The 21,665-nt window shown below is 39.4% G+C and overlaps 1 protein-coding gene across 4 annotated transcripts in view; it reads left to right on the forward strand.

Moving 5' to 3' along the window:
- EXD2 (exonuclease 3'-5' domain containing 2) overlaps positions 1–21,665 on the forward strand; it is a 42,036-nt gene that overhangs the window by 12,517 nt on the left and 7,854 nt on the right. For all 4 annotated transcript variants that reach the window (XM_035260812.3, XM_035260814.3, XM_002807246.6 and 1 more), the window contains 5 exons: positions 13,838–14,094; positions 15,536–15,662; positions 19,689–20,020; positions 21,033–21,139; positions 21,401–21,536. In XM_035260812.3, the coding sequence (XP_035116703.1) occupies positions 13,838–14,094; positions 15,536–15,662; positions 19,689–20,020; positions 21,033–21,139; positions 21,401–21,536 (959 nt within the window). The remainder of the gene's footprint in view (positions 1–13,837; positions 14,095–15,535; positions 15,663–19,688; positions 20,021–21,032; positions 21,140–21,400; positions 21,537–21,665) is intronic.

The following is a 21,665-nucleotide window of genomic DNA, read 5'->3' on the forward strand; positions in this document are numbered from 1 at the left end:
GCCACCTTGCCTGGCTAATTTTGTAATTTTAGTAGAGATAGGGTTTCTCTTTGTTGATCAGGCTGGTCTCAAACTCTCAACCTCAGGTGATCCACCCGCCTTGGCCTCCCAAAGTGCTGAGATTACAGGCATGAGCCACTGTGCCTGGCCTGTAGTAGCATTTTCATAAGGATACTATGGAGAAAATAGTTAAGGAAGTCTATTTAAATGGAAATTATTACTTAGGATTTTAAAAGATAACAGTTACCATTTGAAACACTGTTTAAACCATGTACTGTATGTTTTGCTCTCATCATCTCATTTAATTTTCGCAGTATGGGCATAACTTGGAGATATTGCAGGTTTGGTGTTAGACCATGGCAATAAAGCAAAGGTTGCAATAAAGTGAGTCACATGAGTTTTTTGGTTTCCCAGTGCATATAAAAGTTATGCTTAGTGTGTTGGTAATCCCAGCACTTTGGTAGGCTAAGGTGGGGAAAATCAGTTGAGGCCAGGAGTTTGATACCAGTCAGCCTGCTCAACATAGCAAGACCCCATCTCTACAAGAAGAGAAATTAGCCAGGTGTGGTGATACCCACCTGTAGTCCCACCAACTTGGGATGCTGAGGCAGAAGGATGCTTGAGCCCAGGAGGTTAAAGCTGTAGTGAGCTATGAATATAACACCGCACTTCAGCCTGAGGGGCAGAGGGAGATCCTGTCTCAGGAAAAAAAAGTTATGTTTATACTATACTATAGTTTATTAAGTGTGCAATAGCATTATATCTTTAAAAAGTATGTATTTTAGTTAAGTAGTTTATTGCTAAAAATTGGTAATAATTATCTGAGCCTTCAGTAAGTTGTAACCTTTTTGCTGATGAAGGGTCTTGCCTTAATATTGATGGCTGCAGATGATCAGGGTAGTGGTTACTGAAGGTTGGAGTGCCTGCGACAGTTTCCTAAAATAAGACAACAAAGAAGTTTGCCACGTTGATTGACTCTTCTTTTCATGAAAGAGTTCCCTCTACTATGTAATGCTGTTTGATAGCATTTTACCCACAGTAGAACTTCTTTCAAAATTGGAGTCCTCTGAAACCATGCCATTGCTTTATCAACTAAATTTATGCAATATTCTAAATCTTTTGTTGTCATTTCAACAGTGTTCACAGCATCTTTACCAGGAGTTGATTCCATCTCAAGAAACCGCTTTCTTTCCTCCTCCATAAAAAGCAACTCTTCAGCTGTTAAAGTTTTATCATGAGATTGCAGCAATTCAATAACATTTTCAGGCTCCACCCCAATTCTATTTCTCTTGCTATATCCAGGAAATGTAATCAAAAGAGGCCCTAAGCAGAATGGCTCCACAAAATCAGTTCACAGGTTGGTAGAAGAGGCCACTAGATGCCAACCCTGTGATGACCAAGAAGAGAATACCTGACAGTGTGGCAGTCACAAAAGCCCTTACACCACAGCTACTGAGCGTGTTTCTTTATATCAGCAATAGTAGTAGTAGTTTATATCAATGACATTGGGCCATCAAGAAAGGATCAGTGATTTTGATCTATTCTATATGAAAAGTTATATCATTTTAGAACTATTTACTTCAGCAACAATGAAAGAAAACAATTTAAGTGGTAAGGCTTAGCAAATTAGGAGAATTCACATGTGCCAAGCACCTAGATTATTGCAACTAAGCAAAGTATAACTTGAGCAACAACAGGATAGACTGAAGTGAACAGTAATTGATCTAATAATAATACGCTTTAATTACTATAGCAGAGGCATAGATAAAGTGGCAAATAATCTAACACCCACATCATTTTGACTTTTGATATATATTAAACTCAGGTTAGATGCCACATTTCCCTTCAGGCATGACTTTGTTTTCCTGATTGCTGTTATAAAAAACTTAATGAAAAAGTCATTCATGGCTTCTTTTCTTGTAAAAAGAGGAATAAATTTAAGAGATGAATAAAGAAAACAAAAATAGGCTAGGCATGGTGGCCCACACCTGTAATCCTAGCACTTCAGGAGGCCAAGGTGGGTGGATCACTTGAGGTCAGGAGTTCAAGATCAGCCTGGCCAACATGGTGAAACTCCATCCCCCCCAACTAAAAATTAGCTGGGTGTGGTGGCAGGTGTCTGTAATCCCACCTACTTGGGAGGCTGAGGCAGGAGAATCACTTGAGCCCAGGAGGTAGAGGTTGTAGTGAGCTAAGATCACACCGCTATACTCCAGCCTGGGCAACAGAGTGAGCGAGACCTTGACTCAAAACAAATAAAAAAGAAAACAAAAATGAAAGGAAAAATCATCCATTCTTGCTCTCTTTATTTCTCCATTTCTCTTTTGCTTTCTCTCTTTTTTTTTTTTTGAGACGGAGTTTCGCTCTTGTTACCCAGGCTGGAGTGCAATGGCGCGATCTCAGCTCACCACAACCTCCACCCCCTGGGTTCAGGCAATTCTCCTGCCTCGGCCTCCTGAGTAGCTGGGATTACAGGCACGCGCCACCGTGCCCAGCTAATTTTTTGTAATTTTGAGTAGAGACGGGGTTTCACCATGTTGACCAGGATGGTCTCGATCAGTTGACCTCGTGATCCACCCGCCCCGGCCTCCCAAAGTGCTGGGATTACAGGCTTGAGCCACCACGCCTGGCCTGCTTTCTTTTTCATTCACTTTTATGTAAATGCATATTTGATTATTATCTTTGTTTTTCTTTCTTTCTTGTTTTTTAAGAGACAGGATGGTGTCACTCTGTTTCCCAGACTGGAGTGCAGTGGTGCTATCATTAGCTCACTATAACCTCAAACTCTTGGGCTCAAATGCTCCTGTCTCAGCTTCCCAGGTAGCTAAGACTACAGGTGTGCGTCATGACCACTGGCTAATGTTCTTGGATTTTTTTTTTTCTGAGACAAGGTCTTATTCTGTCACCCAGGCTGGAGTGCAGTGGTGGGATTTTGGCTCACTGTAGCCTATATCTCCCTGGGTTCAGGTGATTGTCCCACCTCAGCCTCCTGAGTAGCTGGAACTACAGGTGTGTGCTACCACACCTGGCTGATTTTTTTTTTGCATTTTTAATAGAGATGGATTTTTACCATGTTGCCCAGGCTGGTCTCAAACTCCTGGATTCAAGAAATCTACCTGTCTCGGTCCCACAAAGTGCTGAAATTACAGGCGTGAGCAACCGTGCCCAGCCTGTGTTCTTGCTTTATAGTCAATATTTGTTTAGATTTACTGTGGTGTTTACCTTCCTCTGTTCTTCTTTTTTTTTCTTTTTTTTTAGATGGGGTCTCACTCTTTTTCCCAGGCTGAAATGCAGTCAGTGGTGTGATCACAGCCAACTGCAGCCTTAACCTCCCGGGCCCAAGTGATCCTCCCACCTTAGCCTCCTGAATAGCTTGGATTACAGGTGTGAGCCACCACACCCTGTCTCTTTTTTATAGAGACAGGATTTTGCTGTGTTGTCCAGGCTGGTCCCAAACTCTTAGGCTCAAGTGGTCCTTCTGCCTTGGCCTCCCCAAGTGCTGGGGTTACAGGTATGCATAAGCTACCATGCTAGGCTTTTTTTTTTTTAAAGAGATGAGGTCTTGGCTGGGCGTGGTGGCTCACGCCTGTAATCCCAGCACTTTGGGAGACCGAGGCGGGTGGATCACGAGGTCAAGAGATCGAGAACATCCTGGTCAACATGGTGAAACCCCATCTCTACTAAAAATACAAAAAATTAGCTGGGCATGGTGGCACATACCTGTAATCCCAGCTACTCAGGAGGCTGAGGCAGGAGAATTGCCTGAACCCAGGAGGCGGAGGTTGCGGTGAGCTGAGATTGCGCCATTGCACTGCAGCCTGGGTAACAACAGCGAAACTCCGTCTCAAAAAAAAAAAAAGAGTTCTTGCTCTGTTGTGCAGTTGTATGATCATGACTCACTGCAGCCTCAAACTCCTGGGCTCAAGCGATCCTCCTGCCTCAGCCTCCTGAGTAACTGGGACTACAGGCATGTGCCACTGCACCTGGCTAATTTTGTTTTTTGTAGAAATGGGGTCTTGCTGTGTTGCTCTGGCTGGTCTTCAATGCCCAGCCTCAAGTGAGCCTCTCGTTTGGTCCTCCTACAAGCAGAAGCCACTGCACCCAGCTGTATTTACCTTTTTCTTTGCTTACCATTTCTTATATCTCTGACCTTCTTTGGGGGATTATTTTCCTTAAAATCATTCTTAACAGTTTAGGGCCCATTAATAATGAACTTTGTCATTCTGAAAATGTCTTTATTTTGATTTTAATCTTAAAGAGGTTTTCTCTGAGTATAAAGTTCTGGCTTGGCAGCGTATCATTTTCAAGATAGCATTCCATTGTCTTCTGGCTCCCATTACTACTGTTAAAGGTAACAGTCTGTATCTTGATTCTTTGTTAGTAATGTAATTTTTCCATATCTCTTCTTAAGATCTTTTCTTTGAGTTTATGGTTCTGAAGATTTACTATGATGAGTCTAGGTGTTTTATTTCTGGCTTGGGATTCAGAAAAATATTTGAATAATAGCATCGATATATTTTATCAATTTAAAATTTCCCTTTGAAGATTGTCTTTATCCTTTCTTCTTCCTTGCTGGAATTTAATATTTAACGTATCTTAGTCTCTCTAGATTCATTCATTAGTACAATTTCTTCCCATCTCTTTTATAATTCCCTTTTTCTTTCTTTGGCTTTGTCTAATCTGTTTAATCTGCCCCCTGAGTCTTTTTTTAGGCTTCTTTATTGTGAAATATAACTCATCAAGAAAAGTGCCTGGAACAAAAATAAACACTGAATGATTTATGTAAAGAGAACAGCTGTGTAACTAGAAACTAGGTCAAGAAACAAGATTCCTAGGACTCCAGAAGCTCCTGTTGTGCTCCCTTGCAATCTTTGTCCCCTCACTACCCTCTAAGGGTTACCGTTATCCTGTCTCATGATATTTACTTTCTTGTTTTCTTTCTACTTTTACTACTTAGGCATGCCTCCCTAAGCACTATCATTTAATTTTACCTGTTTTTAAAATTTAGTATAAATGAATCATCTAGTATGTGCTCTTCTTTTTGTGTGGCTCCTTTTTCCAAATATTGTGAGATTTACCTGTGTTGTGACTATGATTTGTTGCCATATAGTATTTCATGGTATAAATGGAATATACCATGATTTATTTATCCATTCTATTATTGATGGACATTTATATATATAGTGTATGAATATAATACAATGTAGGCCAGGTGGGGTGGCTCACGCCTGTAATCCCAGCACTTTGGGAGGCTGAGGCGGGTGGATCACCTGAACCTGAGGTCAGGAGTTCAAGACCAGCCTGGCCAATGTGGTGAAACCCATCTCTACTAAAAATACAAAAATTAGCCAGGCATGGTGGCACATACCTGTAATCCCAGTTACTCCCAGTTACTCAGGAGACTGAGGCAGGAGAATCGCTGGAACTGGAACCTGGGAGGCAGAGGTTACAGTGAACCGAGATCGTGCCACTGCACTCCAGCCTGGATGACAGAGCGAGACTCCATCTAAATACACACACACATATGTATATATATATAAAATACAATATAGCATCACTTGCATTTGGGAGCTCTTGCAAAGAATGCTGCAGTTGAACATTTACACTCATTATTGGGTATATGTGTCTATGAGTAGAGTTCTGGGTCATGGAGTTTATGTGTGTATGTGCCCATGCATGTGCAATTTTAACTTTTATAGATGATGCCTAACTGTTTACCAAGATCATTTTCATGAATGTACCTTCCCATCAGTAGCATATGAATGATCCCATTGTTTCCAGCTGTTTTCAGAAGTGATTACACTAATTTAACATCCCTCTATATGAAAATTGCCTGTATGAAAATTGACTTTGTTTTACATCCTTGTCAACTATTAGGTACTGTCATATTTTAAAATTTTATCTATTCTGTTTGGCTTATAGTAATAGTTTTTAATTTGTATATTTTAATTTGCATATTCCTAATCACTAACGAAATTGAACATATTTTTGTATTTTATTGGTCATTTAGATATTTTCTTTTATGGAGTGTCCGTTCAAGTCTCTTGCCTCATTTTCTTTTTTTTTTCTTGTCTCATTTTCTATCAAGTTTTCTTTATAGGTATTCTTTATATATTCTGCATATGAACCTTCTGGGAGTTAAATTTATGTTGTAAATGTTTTCTCCTATCTTGTGAATTGCCTTTACATTCTTTTAATGTTTTCTTTTGATAAACAGAAGATCTGTCTAGTACAGTTTATCAAGTCTTTCCCCACACACAGTCATGAACATATTCTCCCTAGGTTATTTTCTTGGAGTTTTATCGTTTTAACCTTGGCCATTCAGATTTACAATCCACCTGAAATTGATTTTTTAGGCGTATTTGTGTATGATGTACAATAGGGTTAAGTTCCATTTTTTTCTCCCAAAGGGATAGCCAATCTGCCTAGAACCACAGATTGAAAAGATAAACCTTTCCTCATTACTCTGCAATGCCACGTTATCACAAAACAAGTATCTGTATATGTCTAGATCTGTTTTTGTCCTCTTTGTCTATTTTTCTATTCTTACACCAATTATTAGAAACTTCCTTATTCACTGTTGTTTTAGAATAACTCTGGATATCTGGGACAGAAAGACCTGCCATCTTGTTCTTTTTCCACAGTATCATGGATATTCTTGATGCTCTACATTTTCTTTTCTTTTTTTGAGATGGAGTCTCACTCTGTCACCTGAACTGGAGTGTGGTGGCATGATCTCGGCTCACTGCAGCCTCCACCTCCCAGATTCAAGGCATTCTCCTGCCTCAGCCACCAAGTAGCTGGGACAACAGGTGCCCACCACCATGCCTAGCTTACATTTTCTTATAAGTTTTAGAATCAGGTTTTCAGGTTCTATAAAATTTTCTTGAGATTTTGATTGAGATTGTATTGCGTAGATCAGTTTTTAAGGAACTGACTTTTTTATATTATCGAAGGGTTTTTAAAAATTGACATGAAATTGTATGTATTATGTAAAAGATAATGTTTTATGCATATATGCATTTTAGAATAATTAAATCTAGCTAATTAACAAATGCATTACTTCATATAGTTATCATTTTTTAATGATGAAAACACTTAACATACACTCTCTTTGCATTTTTCAGTAATATATCATCATTAACTATAGTCACCATGCTGTACACTAGATCTCTTGAACTAATTCCTCCTATATAACTGTAATTATATATTCTTTGATCAACATTTTCTCATCCTCCCCTCCTCCCAACCATCCTAGCCTGTGGTAACCACTATTCTACTCTCTTACTTCTATGAGATGAACTCTTTTATTCTTTATTTTTATTTTTTAGAGATATGATCTCTCTCTGTCACCCAGGCTAGAATGCAGTGGCATGATCATAACTCAATACAGCCTTGAGGTCCTAGGCTCAATCAATCCTCCTACCTTACCCTCCCAGATAACTAGGACTACAGGCACACACTACCACATCTGCCTAATTTTTAATTTTTTTTTTAGCGATGAGGTTTTACTATGGTTCTTAGGCTGGTCTCAAATTCCTGGTCCCAAGCTATCCTTCCACCTCAGCCTCCCGAGTAGCTAGGATTACAGGAAGGAGCTATCATACCCACCAAGATCAACTTTCTTAGATTCCAGTATTTATCTTTCTGTGCCTGGCTTATTTGACTTAACAGAATGTCTTCCAGGTTTATCCATGTGGTCGCAAATAACAAGATTTTATTATTTTTTATAGACAAATAGTATTCCATTTTATATATACATTATGAATATATATATATATATCTTTCATAATAGCATATGTGACATTTATCCATTCGTCTGTTGATGAGCACTTAGGTTGATTCTATATCTTGGCTATTGTGAATCGTGCTGCTGTAAACATGGGCGTGCAGATGCAGATATCTCTTTGAAATACTAATTTTATTTCGGTTGGGTGTATACCCAGTAGCGGAATTGCTAGACCACAATATTGAGTTTTTGAATCTAAGTATTTATTTAGATCTTTAGTTTCTCTTAATAATGTATTTATAGTTTTCTGTGATTTTTAAATTTAAGCATAAATGGAGATTTTAAACATTTTTTCTGTTTCTTTCTGGTACATGAAAATGCAGTTGAGTTCCATATAATTCTCTTGTATTAAGGAACCTTCCTAAACTCACTTATTCTAATTATTTATAGATCCTTTTGGATTTCTATATGGACTATTATCTTTGAAAATGACAATTTTATTTCTTTCCTCTCCTTTATATTGTTTCTCTCTTTTCTTCCTGTGGTCTACCTAGCTAGGATCACAGTACAGTGTTCAGTAGATGTGGTGATAGTGGGCATCCTTGACTGATTCTCTGTCTCAAAATGACAGCTTTCAACATCTCATATCTCCAATAGGCTTGTAGATCCTTTTATCAGATTAATATGTTCATTTCTATTCTTGGTTTATTAAGAGTTTTTTTAAAAATCATGAATGGTTGTTGAATTTAATCAAATGTTTTCTGCATTTCTTGAGATAATTATGTGTATTTTCTCCTTTAGTTTGTTATTGTATTGAAATATCTTGATTTTTGAATTCCTGGGATAAATCCAACTTGACCATGATATCTTATTCTTTTTATAGATTGCTAAGTTCATTTTGCTAATATATTTTAGACGATTTAAAACAAAATCTGTTTATGAGTCATATTGGCCTATCATTTGTCTTTCTTAAAATGGCCTTGTCAGGCAATTTATATTTATTTATTTTGGAAACAAAGTCTCGCGCTGTCACCCAGGCTGGAGTGCAGTGGCACAATCTTGGCTCACTGCAACCTCTGCCTCCCAGGTTCAAGAGATTCTCCTGCCTCAGCCTCCCGAGTAATTAGCATTACAGGTGTGCACCACCACACCCAGCTAATTTTTGTATTTTTAATAGAGACAGGATTTCACCATGTTGGCCAGGCTGATCTTGAACTCAGCCTCAGGTGATCCACCTGCTTCGGCCTCCCAATGTGCTGGGATTACAGGCATGAGCCACTGCACCCAATATTTTTTTTTTTTTTTTTTTTTTAAGGAGACAGAATTGTCTTTTCACCCAGACTAGAGTGCAGTGGCTCAGTCGTAGCTCACTGCATCCTCAAATTCCTGGGCTCAAGCACTCCCACCTCAGCCTCCCAAGGAGTTAGGACCACAGGTGCACACCACCATGCATGGATAATTTTGAACTTTCTGTGTGTGGAGATAGGGGTCTCGCTATGTTACCCAGGCTGGTCTCAAACTCCTGAGTTCAAATCCTGCCTCAGCCTCCAAAGTACTGGGAGTACAGGTGTAAGCCACTGTGCTTGGATATTGTCAGGTTTTGATTTTTAAAAGTTAGGCTAGCTTCATACAACAAGTTAAGGTGTTTCCTATTTTTATGTTCTCTGGAAGAGTTTGTATAAGATTGTCATTGTTTTTTCTTTAAATGTTTAGTTAGAATCTACTGGTGAAGCCATCTGGAGTTTTCTTTTAAGGGAAGTTTTTGAATTATGGATATAATTTTTTGAATAGTTATGGAGCTATTCATGTATTCTCTTTCTTAATAGCTTAGTTTTGATAAATTATATATTTCATCTATCATCTAAATATGTCGTCTTTCAAAATTTTTAATTGTTGACATAAGCCAGGCATAGTGGCTCATTCCTGTAATCCCAGCACTATGGGAGGCTGGGATGGGAGGATCACTTCACGCTAGGAGTTTGAGACCAGCCTGAACAACACAATGAGAATCTGTCTCTACAAAAAATTTAAAAAATTAGCTTGGCAAGGTGGCGTGAGTCTGGAATCCCAGATACTCATGAGGCTAAGGTGGTAGGCCCAGGAGTTCAAGGCTGCAGTGAGCTATGATGATGCCATGCACTACAGCCTGGACAACAGAATGAGATACTGTCTCCGCCTCCAAAAAAAATTATTGGCATGTAATTGTTTATGATATCCTCTGACAATTTTTTTCCTGTTTGGTGGGTAACTAGGAAATGTCTCTTTTTTCATTCCTGGCTTTGCTTACTTGTGCTTCTCTCTTTTTTCCTGATAATTTCTTCCATGGGTTTATCAATTTTATTAGTCTTTTCAAATAACCAACTTTTGGCTTTGTTGATATTCTTTATATATGTGTTCTATTTCATTGATTTCTGCTCTTATTTCTATTGTTTATTTCCCTGTTTTCTTGGGTATAATTTCTTATTCTTCAACCAACTTTAATCTGACATCTTTTCATGTGACTACACTGAAACTGATCAAGTTGATGGCTTTCTTGTTTTCCAGTCCAGTGAACACTTATTTGGACTCATTATTCTAGCTCTCAAAAGCATCACACTCACATTCTTCTGTCTCCTATCATATTATTCTTTCTACTTTTTCCTTTTCTGATTCCTGTTTTACCTGATATCTAAATATCGAAATGGCTCAGGCTTGGTCTCTTCTGTATCCACCCCAGATATTGCAAACTCAGATGCCTACAAGAGCCAAACAGGTGATTTAAATGAATGATATAGAGTGATTGTTTGCATTTTCTAATACATAGGAATGTTCTTAAATTCATAAGGAAATATATCCCCTCTCATTTTTTCTTTAAACATAATGCTTCTAGGATCTATCTTTCATTTTTGTAGTTTTATTAGCAACATGGATCCTGAGAAATATTTCTTTGTATTGGAAAAATAGTGGTATACAAATATGATGGTAAGTGGAAGATAACAGTTGGCTTCAGTTGAAAAGACATTATGGTGAATTAGAGAATTCATCCCTCGTATAAATGAGAAAGCTGCCATATAGTTAAGCCAACTGTTACTGGATTGTCCAGTTCTTTAAAAAGAAACTTGGAGTATGGATTTTTAAAAAATGTGAACTCTACTAATTTAAAAATTCTGGCATAAGTTTTTAAATACATGGAGACCAAAAATAGTATTATAATAAAAGCATGTCTGTGAGTCAGCAGATGGATCCGTGGGCCACTAATTTATGTCTTCTAATTTACATTCTTTTCTTGTATTCTCATCAATTATATGACTTTAAATATCATTGATATGGTAATTGCTCTCAAAATCAGAATGCCAGCCTTTCATATCCACCTGCCTACTTAACATCTCTCCTTGAATGTCTAATAGTCATCTCAAACTTAACATGTTTCTAACAGAACTCATTCTTGATTTTTCTTCCCAAACTTGTTATCTCTAGTCTTCCCCACCTTTAAGATTAAAATCAGCGAGACGTTCTTCTCCCTAAGAGTTGTCCAACTGGATGTTATGATTGAAAGTCAGAAATAAACAGGCAGTTATAACATGCTACATTTCTTTAATGGCAAAATATATGCAAATTCAAATAAGTGGTTATACAAAGCAGGAAATAACATAGCATGCTATCACAAAGAGGTATAGGTTTCTTTGAGTTACCCATAGTGATGTGTAACTATGGATAAATCACCTGTACAAAATGAATATTCTGCCATGTTTTAGAAGCTATTATTGCCCTTCTCCTGAGGTGGGTGGAGACATTAAATACCTTTTTGGTCCCCTGACTCCTGCCTGGTCCTTTCTGGAGACTCTGGCTATGTATTTCCTTGCGTAACAGGTACAAATAATTGGTGCAATAAAGGTTGAGCTAGGGATTTTTCCAACACCATCATCCTATAGATTCCATGTATTAGTCCATTTTTTCCCTGCTATTAAAAAAAACCCTGAGACTGGGTAATTTACACAGAAAAGAGGTTTAATTGGCTTATGGTTCTGCAGGCTGTGTAGGAAGTATGGCAGCATCTGCTGCTGGTGCTGCCTCTGGGAGCTTTTACTCATGGTGGAAGGCACAGCGGGAGCAGGCGTCTTACATGGCAGGAGCAGGATCAAGAAGGGGTGGTGCCACACACTTTTTTTTTTTTTTAATAGGGTCTCTGTCGCACAGGTTGGAGTGCAGTGGTGTGATCTTGGCTCACTGCACTCCACTTCCCAGGTTCAAGTGATCCTCCTACTGCAACCTCTGGCGTAGCTGGAACTACAGGCGCACACTACCATACCTGTCTAATTTTTGCTTTATTTATTTATTTGTTTGAGATGGAGTTTCGCTCTTGTTGCCCAGGCTGGAGAGCAGTGGTGTGATCTTGGCTCACTGCAACCTCTGCCTCCCCAGTTTAAGCGATTCTCCTGCCTCAGCCTCCCAAGTAGCTGGGATGTACCACCATGCCTGGCTAGTTTTGTAATTTTTTTAGTAGAGACGGGGGTTTCACCATGTTAGCCAGTCTAGTCTCAAACTCCTGACCGCAGGTGATCCACCTGCCTTGGCCTCCCAAAGTGCTGGGATTACAACAGGCATTAGCCACCACACTCAGCCTTTCTTTCTTTTTGTAAAGATGGGGTTTCCCCACGTTGCCCAGACTGGTATCAAATTCGCCCACTTTGGCCTCCCGAAGTGCTGGGATTACAGGCATGAGCCACCATATACTTTTAAACAATCATATCTTGTGAGAATTCACTCAGTATACAGTACCAAGGGGGAAGGGTACTAAAGCATTTATAAGAACTCTGCCTTCATGATCCAGTCATCTGCCACCAGGCCCTACCTCCAACATTGGGGATTGGAATTCAGCATGAGATTTGGGTGGGGACACAGTTCTGAACTATATCACACCTCTACTACTTCCTTATTCCAAGCCTCCGGAATCTTTCATCTGGACTATTGCAAATCTTTTGACTAGCTTCCCTGCTTTGACTCTTGCAAACGTACAATCCTTTCTCCATACAGTAACCAAAATATTTTTTAAATGCAAATCAGATTTTATCAGTCCTCTGCCTAAAACCCTTCCATTGCTTAGAATGAAACACAGATGTCTCAGTTACCTACATGTTCTTAAGGACTTGCTGTAGCTTCTTTCAGCATCTCTGATTTTGTCTCCTCCTCTCTTCCCATCCTACTCTTATCAGTGTCTAGCCACATTGGGCCATAATTCTGTTGCTTGAAGAGGGTAAACTCATTCCTATCTCAAAACCCTGGTCTAAACTTAACCGATACATGAACTCCACAGACTAGGGGTGCTCATTAGTTAATCTGTTCCAGCCCAAAAGATGGCCCCATGTCATTCTTTACTCTCTGCTGCCTTCGTGAGGTCATTTAAAGAATCTCTGGCCATTCCGGAAACTAGTTTTTAAGAATACTGAAGCCAAAATGGATTATCCCCTGGCTCCTAGAAGGAGGACCTCTAACCCAACATTCTCTAAATGAATCACTGAAACAGCAAAGAGTGTTAGAAATTTTATCTATAATGATTGTTGGTACTATTCAGTTAAACTTTGTACTTTTGTGTATATATAATAATATAACACATTAATACAGTATATGTGTGTAATTTATAAATATATACAGTATATGTCTCAAACATTTTTAGATATGTTGACTAATTTAAAAAACCCTAGATTAAATAATGCTAAAAAGATGACTGGATTAAATAATGCTAATGAAATTAAAGCATGTCACTTTTTAATAATGTTCATAGGACAGGGTTTTCATGTTTTCCATGAGTAGTGATGTCAAGGCAAAAAAAACATTAAAAAGCAAAAGGAGAAATATGAGAAATAAAGACTAGGTATCTTATTCTTTAAGCCGAATTGACTCTCTTGGAAACGTTATTCTTCCAATTATCTATTCAGTATAAGTTATGTACCTAGTGGAATCATAAACATTTGGATTCCTAGTTGAGAAAACTTTGATTATAGTATATTGGATCTTAAGCGCAATCTAGAAACATTAAAGACAACTCAGTTTGCCTATTTGTCACAGTTATATGTTGTGCTTGCTGCTGTGCTAAGGTGTGAACCACAACCCTGTCTTCTTCTGTTGCAGGTAAATTTGGAAGGCAGAGCCAGCCCTCTGTCACTTCTACAAATGGCTTCCCCAAGTGGCCTCTGTGTCTTGATTCGCTTGCCCAAGCTAATCTGTGGAGGAAAAACACTACCAAGAACGTTACTGGATATTTTGGCAGATGGCACCATTTTGAAAGTTGGAGTGGGATGCTCAGAAGATGCCAGCAAGCTTCTGCAGGATTATGGCCTCGTTGTTAGGGGGTGCCTGGACCTCCGATACCTTGCCATGTGGCAGAGGTGTGGTTTGTATGAATGCTGGGATTCCTGTAGCTGTGGGACAAATATTTTAGCAAGATTTATAGATGCCTGGGAATCAGTAGTGAAACATGTGAAATTGCATAGGAGCCTAGAGGCTTCTGAGATGCATATTGAATTTGTGAAGAGCCATTCCAACTTCTGTGAGACTTTAGTTACCTAGAATTGGTCTTTTTAGATGAAACATTAATGAGGTATCTCTGTAAGCTACAGGCTAAAAGCTGGTGGTCCCAGTGGCTAAATTATGGCTGCAAAGGTTTTTTGTTTTTCTTTTTTCCTGAATTATATTTTGGGAAATTTTTATTTAAATCAAAAAGATTCAATGTAAAAATCTGTATTTCTGGCTTCTCTTGAAAAATTAGGTGATCTGACTACACTGAGTCTACAGTTCTAGATGGCAGCATTTGGCTGGGTAGCATTTGTGCCCTTTAGATGAACTACTCTGTTCGGTTTGCTTAGAGTCCCTTTCGCTACCATTGTAACCCTGGCTCCTTCTGATAAACCTTTGAGTTTGTAGACCCTGCTTTAGACCAAAACTGATGGTAGACCAGCCCTTATTTGGGAGGAAGAGAGATTTCCATTTCCTTTAGAATTTTATTCCTATGGAAATTTGATTTCAGCTTGGCTTTTAGGGGTGGGGCCTCATAATTACCTCCTCACGTTTATGTACAGATCCTTGCTTATAACAACATGGACCGAAACAGCCTCTTGCCTTGCCTGAAGTGACATGGTCACTAAAAATTTGGAGATTTGGTAAACTAAGAGAAGTCCGGATTAAAATCTTTGTTTATCACAGTTTCCCCCCCTCTGGTGTGTATCCTGAATATCACAGTTTTTTAGTATAAAATGAAATTTTATTTTAGTTTGTTAGTTTGGCTTATAGAAAGCTCTTATAAATGAAGTATAATTTTTAAAGTAATTCATTAAGATATTGCTATAAAAATTAAAACTCTGTGAAAGTCTATGGAATATAACAGTAAAAGCCTCCTTTCATCAGCTTTCTTTGGCACCAGCTCCCCAGAGGTACCACTGTCACTGTGTGCTGTTAGAGGCAGTGTGGACAGAGGCTAAAAGTTGACCCAGGAGCAGACTGCATGGGTAGGAGTCCCAGTACTGCCACTTTCCAACTGTATGACTTTTGACACAGTACTAAGCCTCTCTGTTCCCCAGTTTCCTCATCCATAGAGATTATAATGTGGCCACCTCATAGGGTTGGTGTGAGTATTAAATGAATTAAACTACGTAAAGGATTTATAAATAGCGTTTCACAAATAGATAACAGATTGTCATTTTCTTTGATGTCTAGTGAGATTGAGTATCTGTTATCTCTGTTTATTGGCTATTTATATGCCTTTTAAAAATTTTCTTGTTCATGTCCTTTGCCCATTTTTGATGCACGGTTTTACTTATTTCTTCCTTTTAGAAAAAATTTACTCAGTAATGGGCTTAGCCTGAAATCCCTCGCTGAGACTGTTTTGAACTTTTCCCTTGACAAGTCCCTTGTACTTCGTTGCAGCAACTGGGATGCTGAGACTCTTACAGAGGACCAGGTACTTATTATCAGGGTAGATGATGAATGGAAAGTTATTGCTTCTGAAGTATAACTTTTTGAAATTCAAATTCTCAAATATAGTATAAGTATTGGATGGAGATGCCTTAAAATAGATTCATTATCTGGTGATAGTCCAGCTAACTGGTCTACAGTAATCACTTAAATAAAAGATAAGTCCTGTTGTTGTTTTATTTTTGAGATGGAGTCTCATTCTGTTACCCAGGCTGGAGTGCAGTGGTACGATTTTGGCTCACTGCAACCTCTGCCTCCCAGGTTCAAGCAATTCTGCCTCAGCCTCCTGAGTAGCTGAGATTACAGATGTGTGCCACCACATCCAGCTTATATTTTTTGTATTTTTAATAGAGAAGGGGTTTCACCATGTTGAAACCTGAGGTCAGGCTGGTCTTGAACTGCTGACCTCAAATCATCCGCCCACCTCAGCCTCCAGGTGTGAGCCACCAAGCCCAGTCAGGAGTCCTGATTTTTTTGAGCATTTCTTATGTTGGGCATTTCGGAAAAAGGAATTTTTTTATGAATACAAAAGCATAATTTAAAAAAATCATAGCGTTATAAATGAGAAGGAGTTAAAACTTCTTTTAAGAAGCAGTAATTAGTTCCCTGCATTATCTTTCCCCATTCCTAATCCTTCTTCTTCTTCTCAGAAGCAACCACTTTCATGTCTTTCTGGTAATTACCATTATACTTCTAAATTACATGCATGCATTATTCTTTCCTATTTACATATATTGTCTTTTGACATTGTACTATGGAATATATGGTTTAGTACTCTTGCAACTCCCCTGCCTTCAGACAAATACTTCTTTTCCCAATCCTCCCAATTTAGGTAAATCATTATTTTTATCAGGTTAATATCTAGTATTTATATTATTTATAACTGAGTCACATGGTAAACTGCAGTTACTTTTGTTCCCCAGGATTAAGTATTTTGTTTACATAGTGTTCTATGTACCTGTTGTTTCCACCTGAGACTCCTTTCCTGGGGTAAGGAACTAACGATCTCCTTTGGGCTGGTTCAGACTCAAGTCAGGTCACCTATTTGGTTCATTTTCCCTTGGAGCCTTCCTTCCTAGAGCCCTCTATCATCTGGCTCCTCCCAGGACAGACCACGCTCTAGGCCTGCTGCCCAATCTCATCCTGGAATATGCATTTATCATCAGCCTGGGAATTCCCTTCACCTCGCTCTTCCATAGTAGATCTCTGTTTTTTAAATTCCATGTCTTTTTCCTTTCTTGTCTTGGCAGAATACATTTATAACAGCTTCTTGAGAAAGGGAGCATGAGAAGTAAAAAAAAAGTCAGTAACTATGTCTTTTCTCTCAGGTGACTTAGTTTCTCCAGAGATGAATCTTCTAGTCTTCTGTTCAAGAAGAATGAGCCCCACTGCCTATATTCTAGTTTCTGAGTCAGGGAAAGGTGCTGGTGGTCTTAACATTCAGTGCGTAGTCTCTTCCTTAATCCCCCTTTCTTCAGGTGACATTTTGTCCCTCCCTTCAGTTGTGCCTGGTATTACCCGGTCCAGATCCTCTGCGGTTTAACCATTATATGATTTAAACTTGTACTGTCTTTTGGACTAGGGAATGGATAGTTGTCTGGCCCTGTGCTGGAAAGGAGGAGATCAGGGTGTAAGTGTTCACTATGGAGATTTCACCTTATCCTTCTGTTTTCACTCTTGCTTTCACAGATACCTGGTGCCTCCATTCCTCATGTTTTCCTGGTCTCTGTGGCTCAAACCCATTTGAACTTTGGCTTTTTGCCATACCACTTCCATAGGCCTAGTTTCAATCTTGTTTGCTGAGTCAGTTACCACAGGTTCATCCTTGAGAGATGTTAACTAGTTTCCAAAGTAGCTAGACAATTTTGTATTCCCACCAGCAGTGTATGAGGATGCTGGTGTTCTGCATCCTTGCTGACATTTGTTATTGTCAGTCTTTTTTATTAGAGCCATCCTAGTAGGTATGAAGTAGTATTTCATGGTGGTTTTGATTTTTACATTTCTCTTGCGACTAATGATGCTGGGCATCTGTTCACGTGCCTGTTGGCCATTTGTATATCTTCCATGGAGAAATATCTATTCATATCCTTTGCTCATGGTTTAATTGGGTCATTTGTTATTTTATTTTTGAGTTTTAGGAATTCTTTGTATATTTTAGATCCTTTTCAGATACGTAGTCTATAAAGTATTTTCTCCCATTCTGTGGGTCATCTCTTCACTTTCTTGATGGGGTTGTTTGAAGCACAATAGTTTTTAATTTTGATGAGCTCCAGTTATCAGTTTCTTTTTTAAAATTTCTTCTTTTAATTGCTTATGCTTTTGGTGCCATATTCAAGAAATCATTGCCTCACCTAAGGTCATGATGATCGACTCCTATGTTTTCTTCTAAAAGTCATATGGTTTTAGCTCTTATATTTAAGTCTGTAATCCATTTTAAATTGGTTTTTGTATGTCATGTGAGGTAGGAGTCCACATGCACTCTTTTGTATGTGGACCTCCAGCCCTAGTACCATTTGTTTCTTTATCATTAGAAAATATTGTGTTAAAGAATACTCTGAAGTCTTTGCATTCAAGGACACATTCTTCTGTGGGAAACAGTCTGCTAATAGATATGTAGATTTCTGGATCTAGGTGGAAAATTTTATCCAAACTTGTTTTATTCTAAAAGTATATATGATCCTTACTAATAGAATTATTCACTGCCTTGGTTATTAAAGGTCAACTAATAGAATTTTTTAAAAGTCCTTACACTTTTTGTTGGGGAAAGCTATTAATTTTAGTTTTTTTATGTGAGAGGGAGTCTCACTCTGTCGCCCAGGCTGGAGTGCAAGGGCGTGATCTCGGCCCACTGCAACCTTTGCCTCCCAGGTTTAAGCCATTCTCCTGCCTCAGCCTCCTGAGTAGATGGGACTACAGGTGTGCACCGCCATGCCCAGCTAATTTTTCATATTTTTAGTAGAGACAGGGTTTCACCATGTTGGCCACGCTGGTTTCGAACTCCTGGCCTTAATTATCCACCCACCTCAGCCTCCCAAAGTGCTGGGATTACAGGCGTGAGCACCATGCCTGGCCTAATTTTAGCTTTGACCACAGTACTTTTTTTTTTTTTTTTTTTTAGAGATGCAGTCTTGCTCTGTTTCCCAGGCTGGAGTGCAGTGGCACAGTCTGAGTTCACTGCAACCTTCGCCACCTTTATTCAAACGATTCTCCTACCTCAGCGTCCCGAGTAACTGGGATTACAGGTGCACACCACCATACCTAGCTAATTTTTGTATTTTTCGTACAGGCAGGGTTTCACCATGTTGGCCAGGCTGGTCTTGAACTCCTGATCTCAGGTGATCCACTCACCTCAGCCTCCCAAAGTGCTGGGATTACAGGGGTGAGCCACTGCTCCTGGCCCACAGTACTTTTCTTTATGACCAGCTTGCCTAACACCAGTTGCTTAGGAGGATGACTTACCACTATTAAATAAATTCTAGGAATGAGCCCAGTGACTTTGATTTGAGGCCCATGTTTGAAACTTATTTGTTTTCTTTGTTTTCAATAGACATGGCAGGTCATTTCTGATTGACAGTCACACAAGCCTCTTAATGAATCATGGTTTCAACTATCCCAGAGGATGACTGCCTCCAAAGTGAATTTCATGTACTAATTTTCAGGCCTTTGTTAACTACCCTTCCCCCAAACTTGACAGAAATCTGTCCAGCAATTTGGTAGCAGATAGAAACTTCACTATATAGGTGAGGATTTTCTAGCATTTAGAGTAAGTCATTATTTTAGCTATTTGAGTTAAAAACATAGGAAACACGAGAGTTAATTATACTATTCAATTGACTTTTGTATAGTTTGAAAACTTTTATAATAAAAAGTGTTAAGGAAGTATATGGTATCTAGGTTGTCATGCATTTTGAATTAGGATCCTAAGAGTTATCTATTTCTTTGTGGGTGACTTTGAAGTTGCTCTCTCTGGTTTGCCTTCCGGATTCCACTGATCTCTGACTTTTCTCTTCAGGTAATTTATGCTGCCAGGGATGCCCAGATTTCAGTGGCTCTCTTTCTTCATCTTCTTGGATACCCTTTCTCTAGGAATTCACCTGGAGAAAAAAACGATGACCACAGTGGCTGGAGAAAAGTCTTGGAAAAATGCCAGGGTGTGGTAGACATCCCATTTCGAAGCAAAGGAATGAGCAGATTGGGAGAAGAGGTTAACGGGGAAGCAACAGAATCTCAGCAGAAGCCAAGAAATAAGAAGTCTAAGATGGATGGGATGGTGCCAGGCAACTACCAAGGGAGAGACCCCAGAAAACATAAAAGAAAGCCCCTGGGGGTGGGCTATTCTGCCAGGTAACCAAGTCACTCCCTGTCTGGTAAAGAGTCAGTGGCCCAGCCTTAGCGAAGGGTGTGATGCTTCCCTTGGGTCTGGGGAGAAGGCTTGTAGTTGGGGCGCAGCAACTCTCCAGGGGTTAATCTTGCTTTTTCTTTCCATCGGAGACATTTGGACTCTCCTTTGCTTTTTTTGTGTATTTTTCTCTTTTCCCTTATTTTACTTTTTTATCTTTTGACAGTTGGAGTGAAAATGAGGAAAGCTTAGCTTAGTTCTGTCATTGACTCTGATGTGACCTTAGGCCTTAACTTCTCCAACTGTAAATGGGGGTATAAATATCATTCCTGTCTCGTCTCAGGATAGCTGTGAAAATAAATAACACGTAGTGCCTCATACTTTTCAGGAGAAATGCATCATCTGATTTCTTGTTCATATGTTATTGGATTATTTAGAGTGACATCCAGCTCCAAAAAAATGTTATTCTCTAGCCAATGAAAAATTTCCTGTATACCTATTCCTCTATTGTAGGAAGACACGACTAAGTACTTTGGAGCAAAAATTTCGTCCCTGTAGCAAAGTGCCTTTAGGAATTAATTGGATGATTAAATTGTAGGAAGTGTTATTGCATGTGAGTCAGAAGTAAATCCACATGGCCCTCCTTACTTTGGCTTGAACTTTTAAATTTTTAATTTACTTTGTTTAACTCAATGATTTGGCAGTTTTCTTGTTGCTCCTTTCTTTTTTGCATTCACAGTAGAGTTGTGTGTACACCACCCGACTCACTCCCTAATGTCCGAGTCTGTAAGTGTAAAAACTAGAGGCAGAAACAAATTTATTTTTAGTTCTGTTCCCTATCCCAATGCAGGCGGAGGATTAAACATGGTTTCTTGCTGTTTGTTTTTTCCATAGTGGTGTGTTTGACCTTAGTGTTGGGAATAGTTTGAGTTGCTCAGAAGTGAGCATGGGAAGGCAACAGACATTTTGACCCTCAATTAGCTTTCAGTTTGAGATTTCTCATTCCCTTCCCTGCAGAAAATCACCTCTTTATGATAACTGCTTTCTCCATGCTCCTGATGGACAGCCCCTCTGCACTTGTGATCGAAGAAAAGCTCAGTGGTACCTGGACAAAGGCATTGGTGGTATGAGATTCAGCTATCCTCGCTTATCTCTTAATTAGGTGCATTGGATGCTGGGAGGATTGGGGAGTGAGATAAGGAAGAGGGAGGGATAGAAGAAGGCAGGGAGACCTTGAGATGCATGGGATTGGGTAGGCACAACCCGGAAATTGTGTTCTCTACCAGGACACAGCAGAGAACAGTGAAGGTAGTGCTGCTTCTTGTTGGGCGGGGCGGAGCGGGGAACAGGGGGAATAGTCAAACACGGATGTCTCTTCTCTTAAGAGCTGGTGAGTGAAGAACCCTTTGTGGTGAAGCTACGGTTCGAACCTGCAGGAAGGCCTGAATCTCCTGGAGACTATTACTTGATGGTTAAAGAGAACCTGTGTGTAGTGTGTGGCAAGAGAGACTCCTACATTCGGTGAGTGTGGCATTGGGCCGCCCTGGTTGTCTGTGCAGATGGAATTTGCTTTTGTAGCCATATGTAGATCCCTTGAGGGCTGTGGCTGAGTCTGTCCTCTTTGGCTGAGAGGCTTGTCCCTAGGGGGCA

The sequence above is a fragment of the Callithrix jacchus genome, chromosome 8, assembly GCF_049354715.1.
Source record: "Callithrix jacchus isolate 240 chromosome 8, calJac240_pri, whole genome shotgun sequence".
Classification (NCBI taxonomy): Eukaryota; Metazoa; Chordata; class Mammalia; order Primates; family Cebidae; genus Callithrix; species Callithrix jacchus.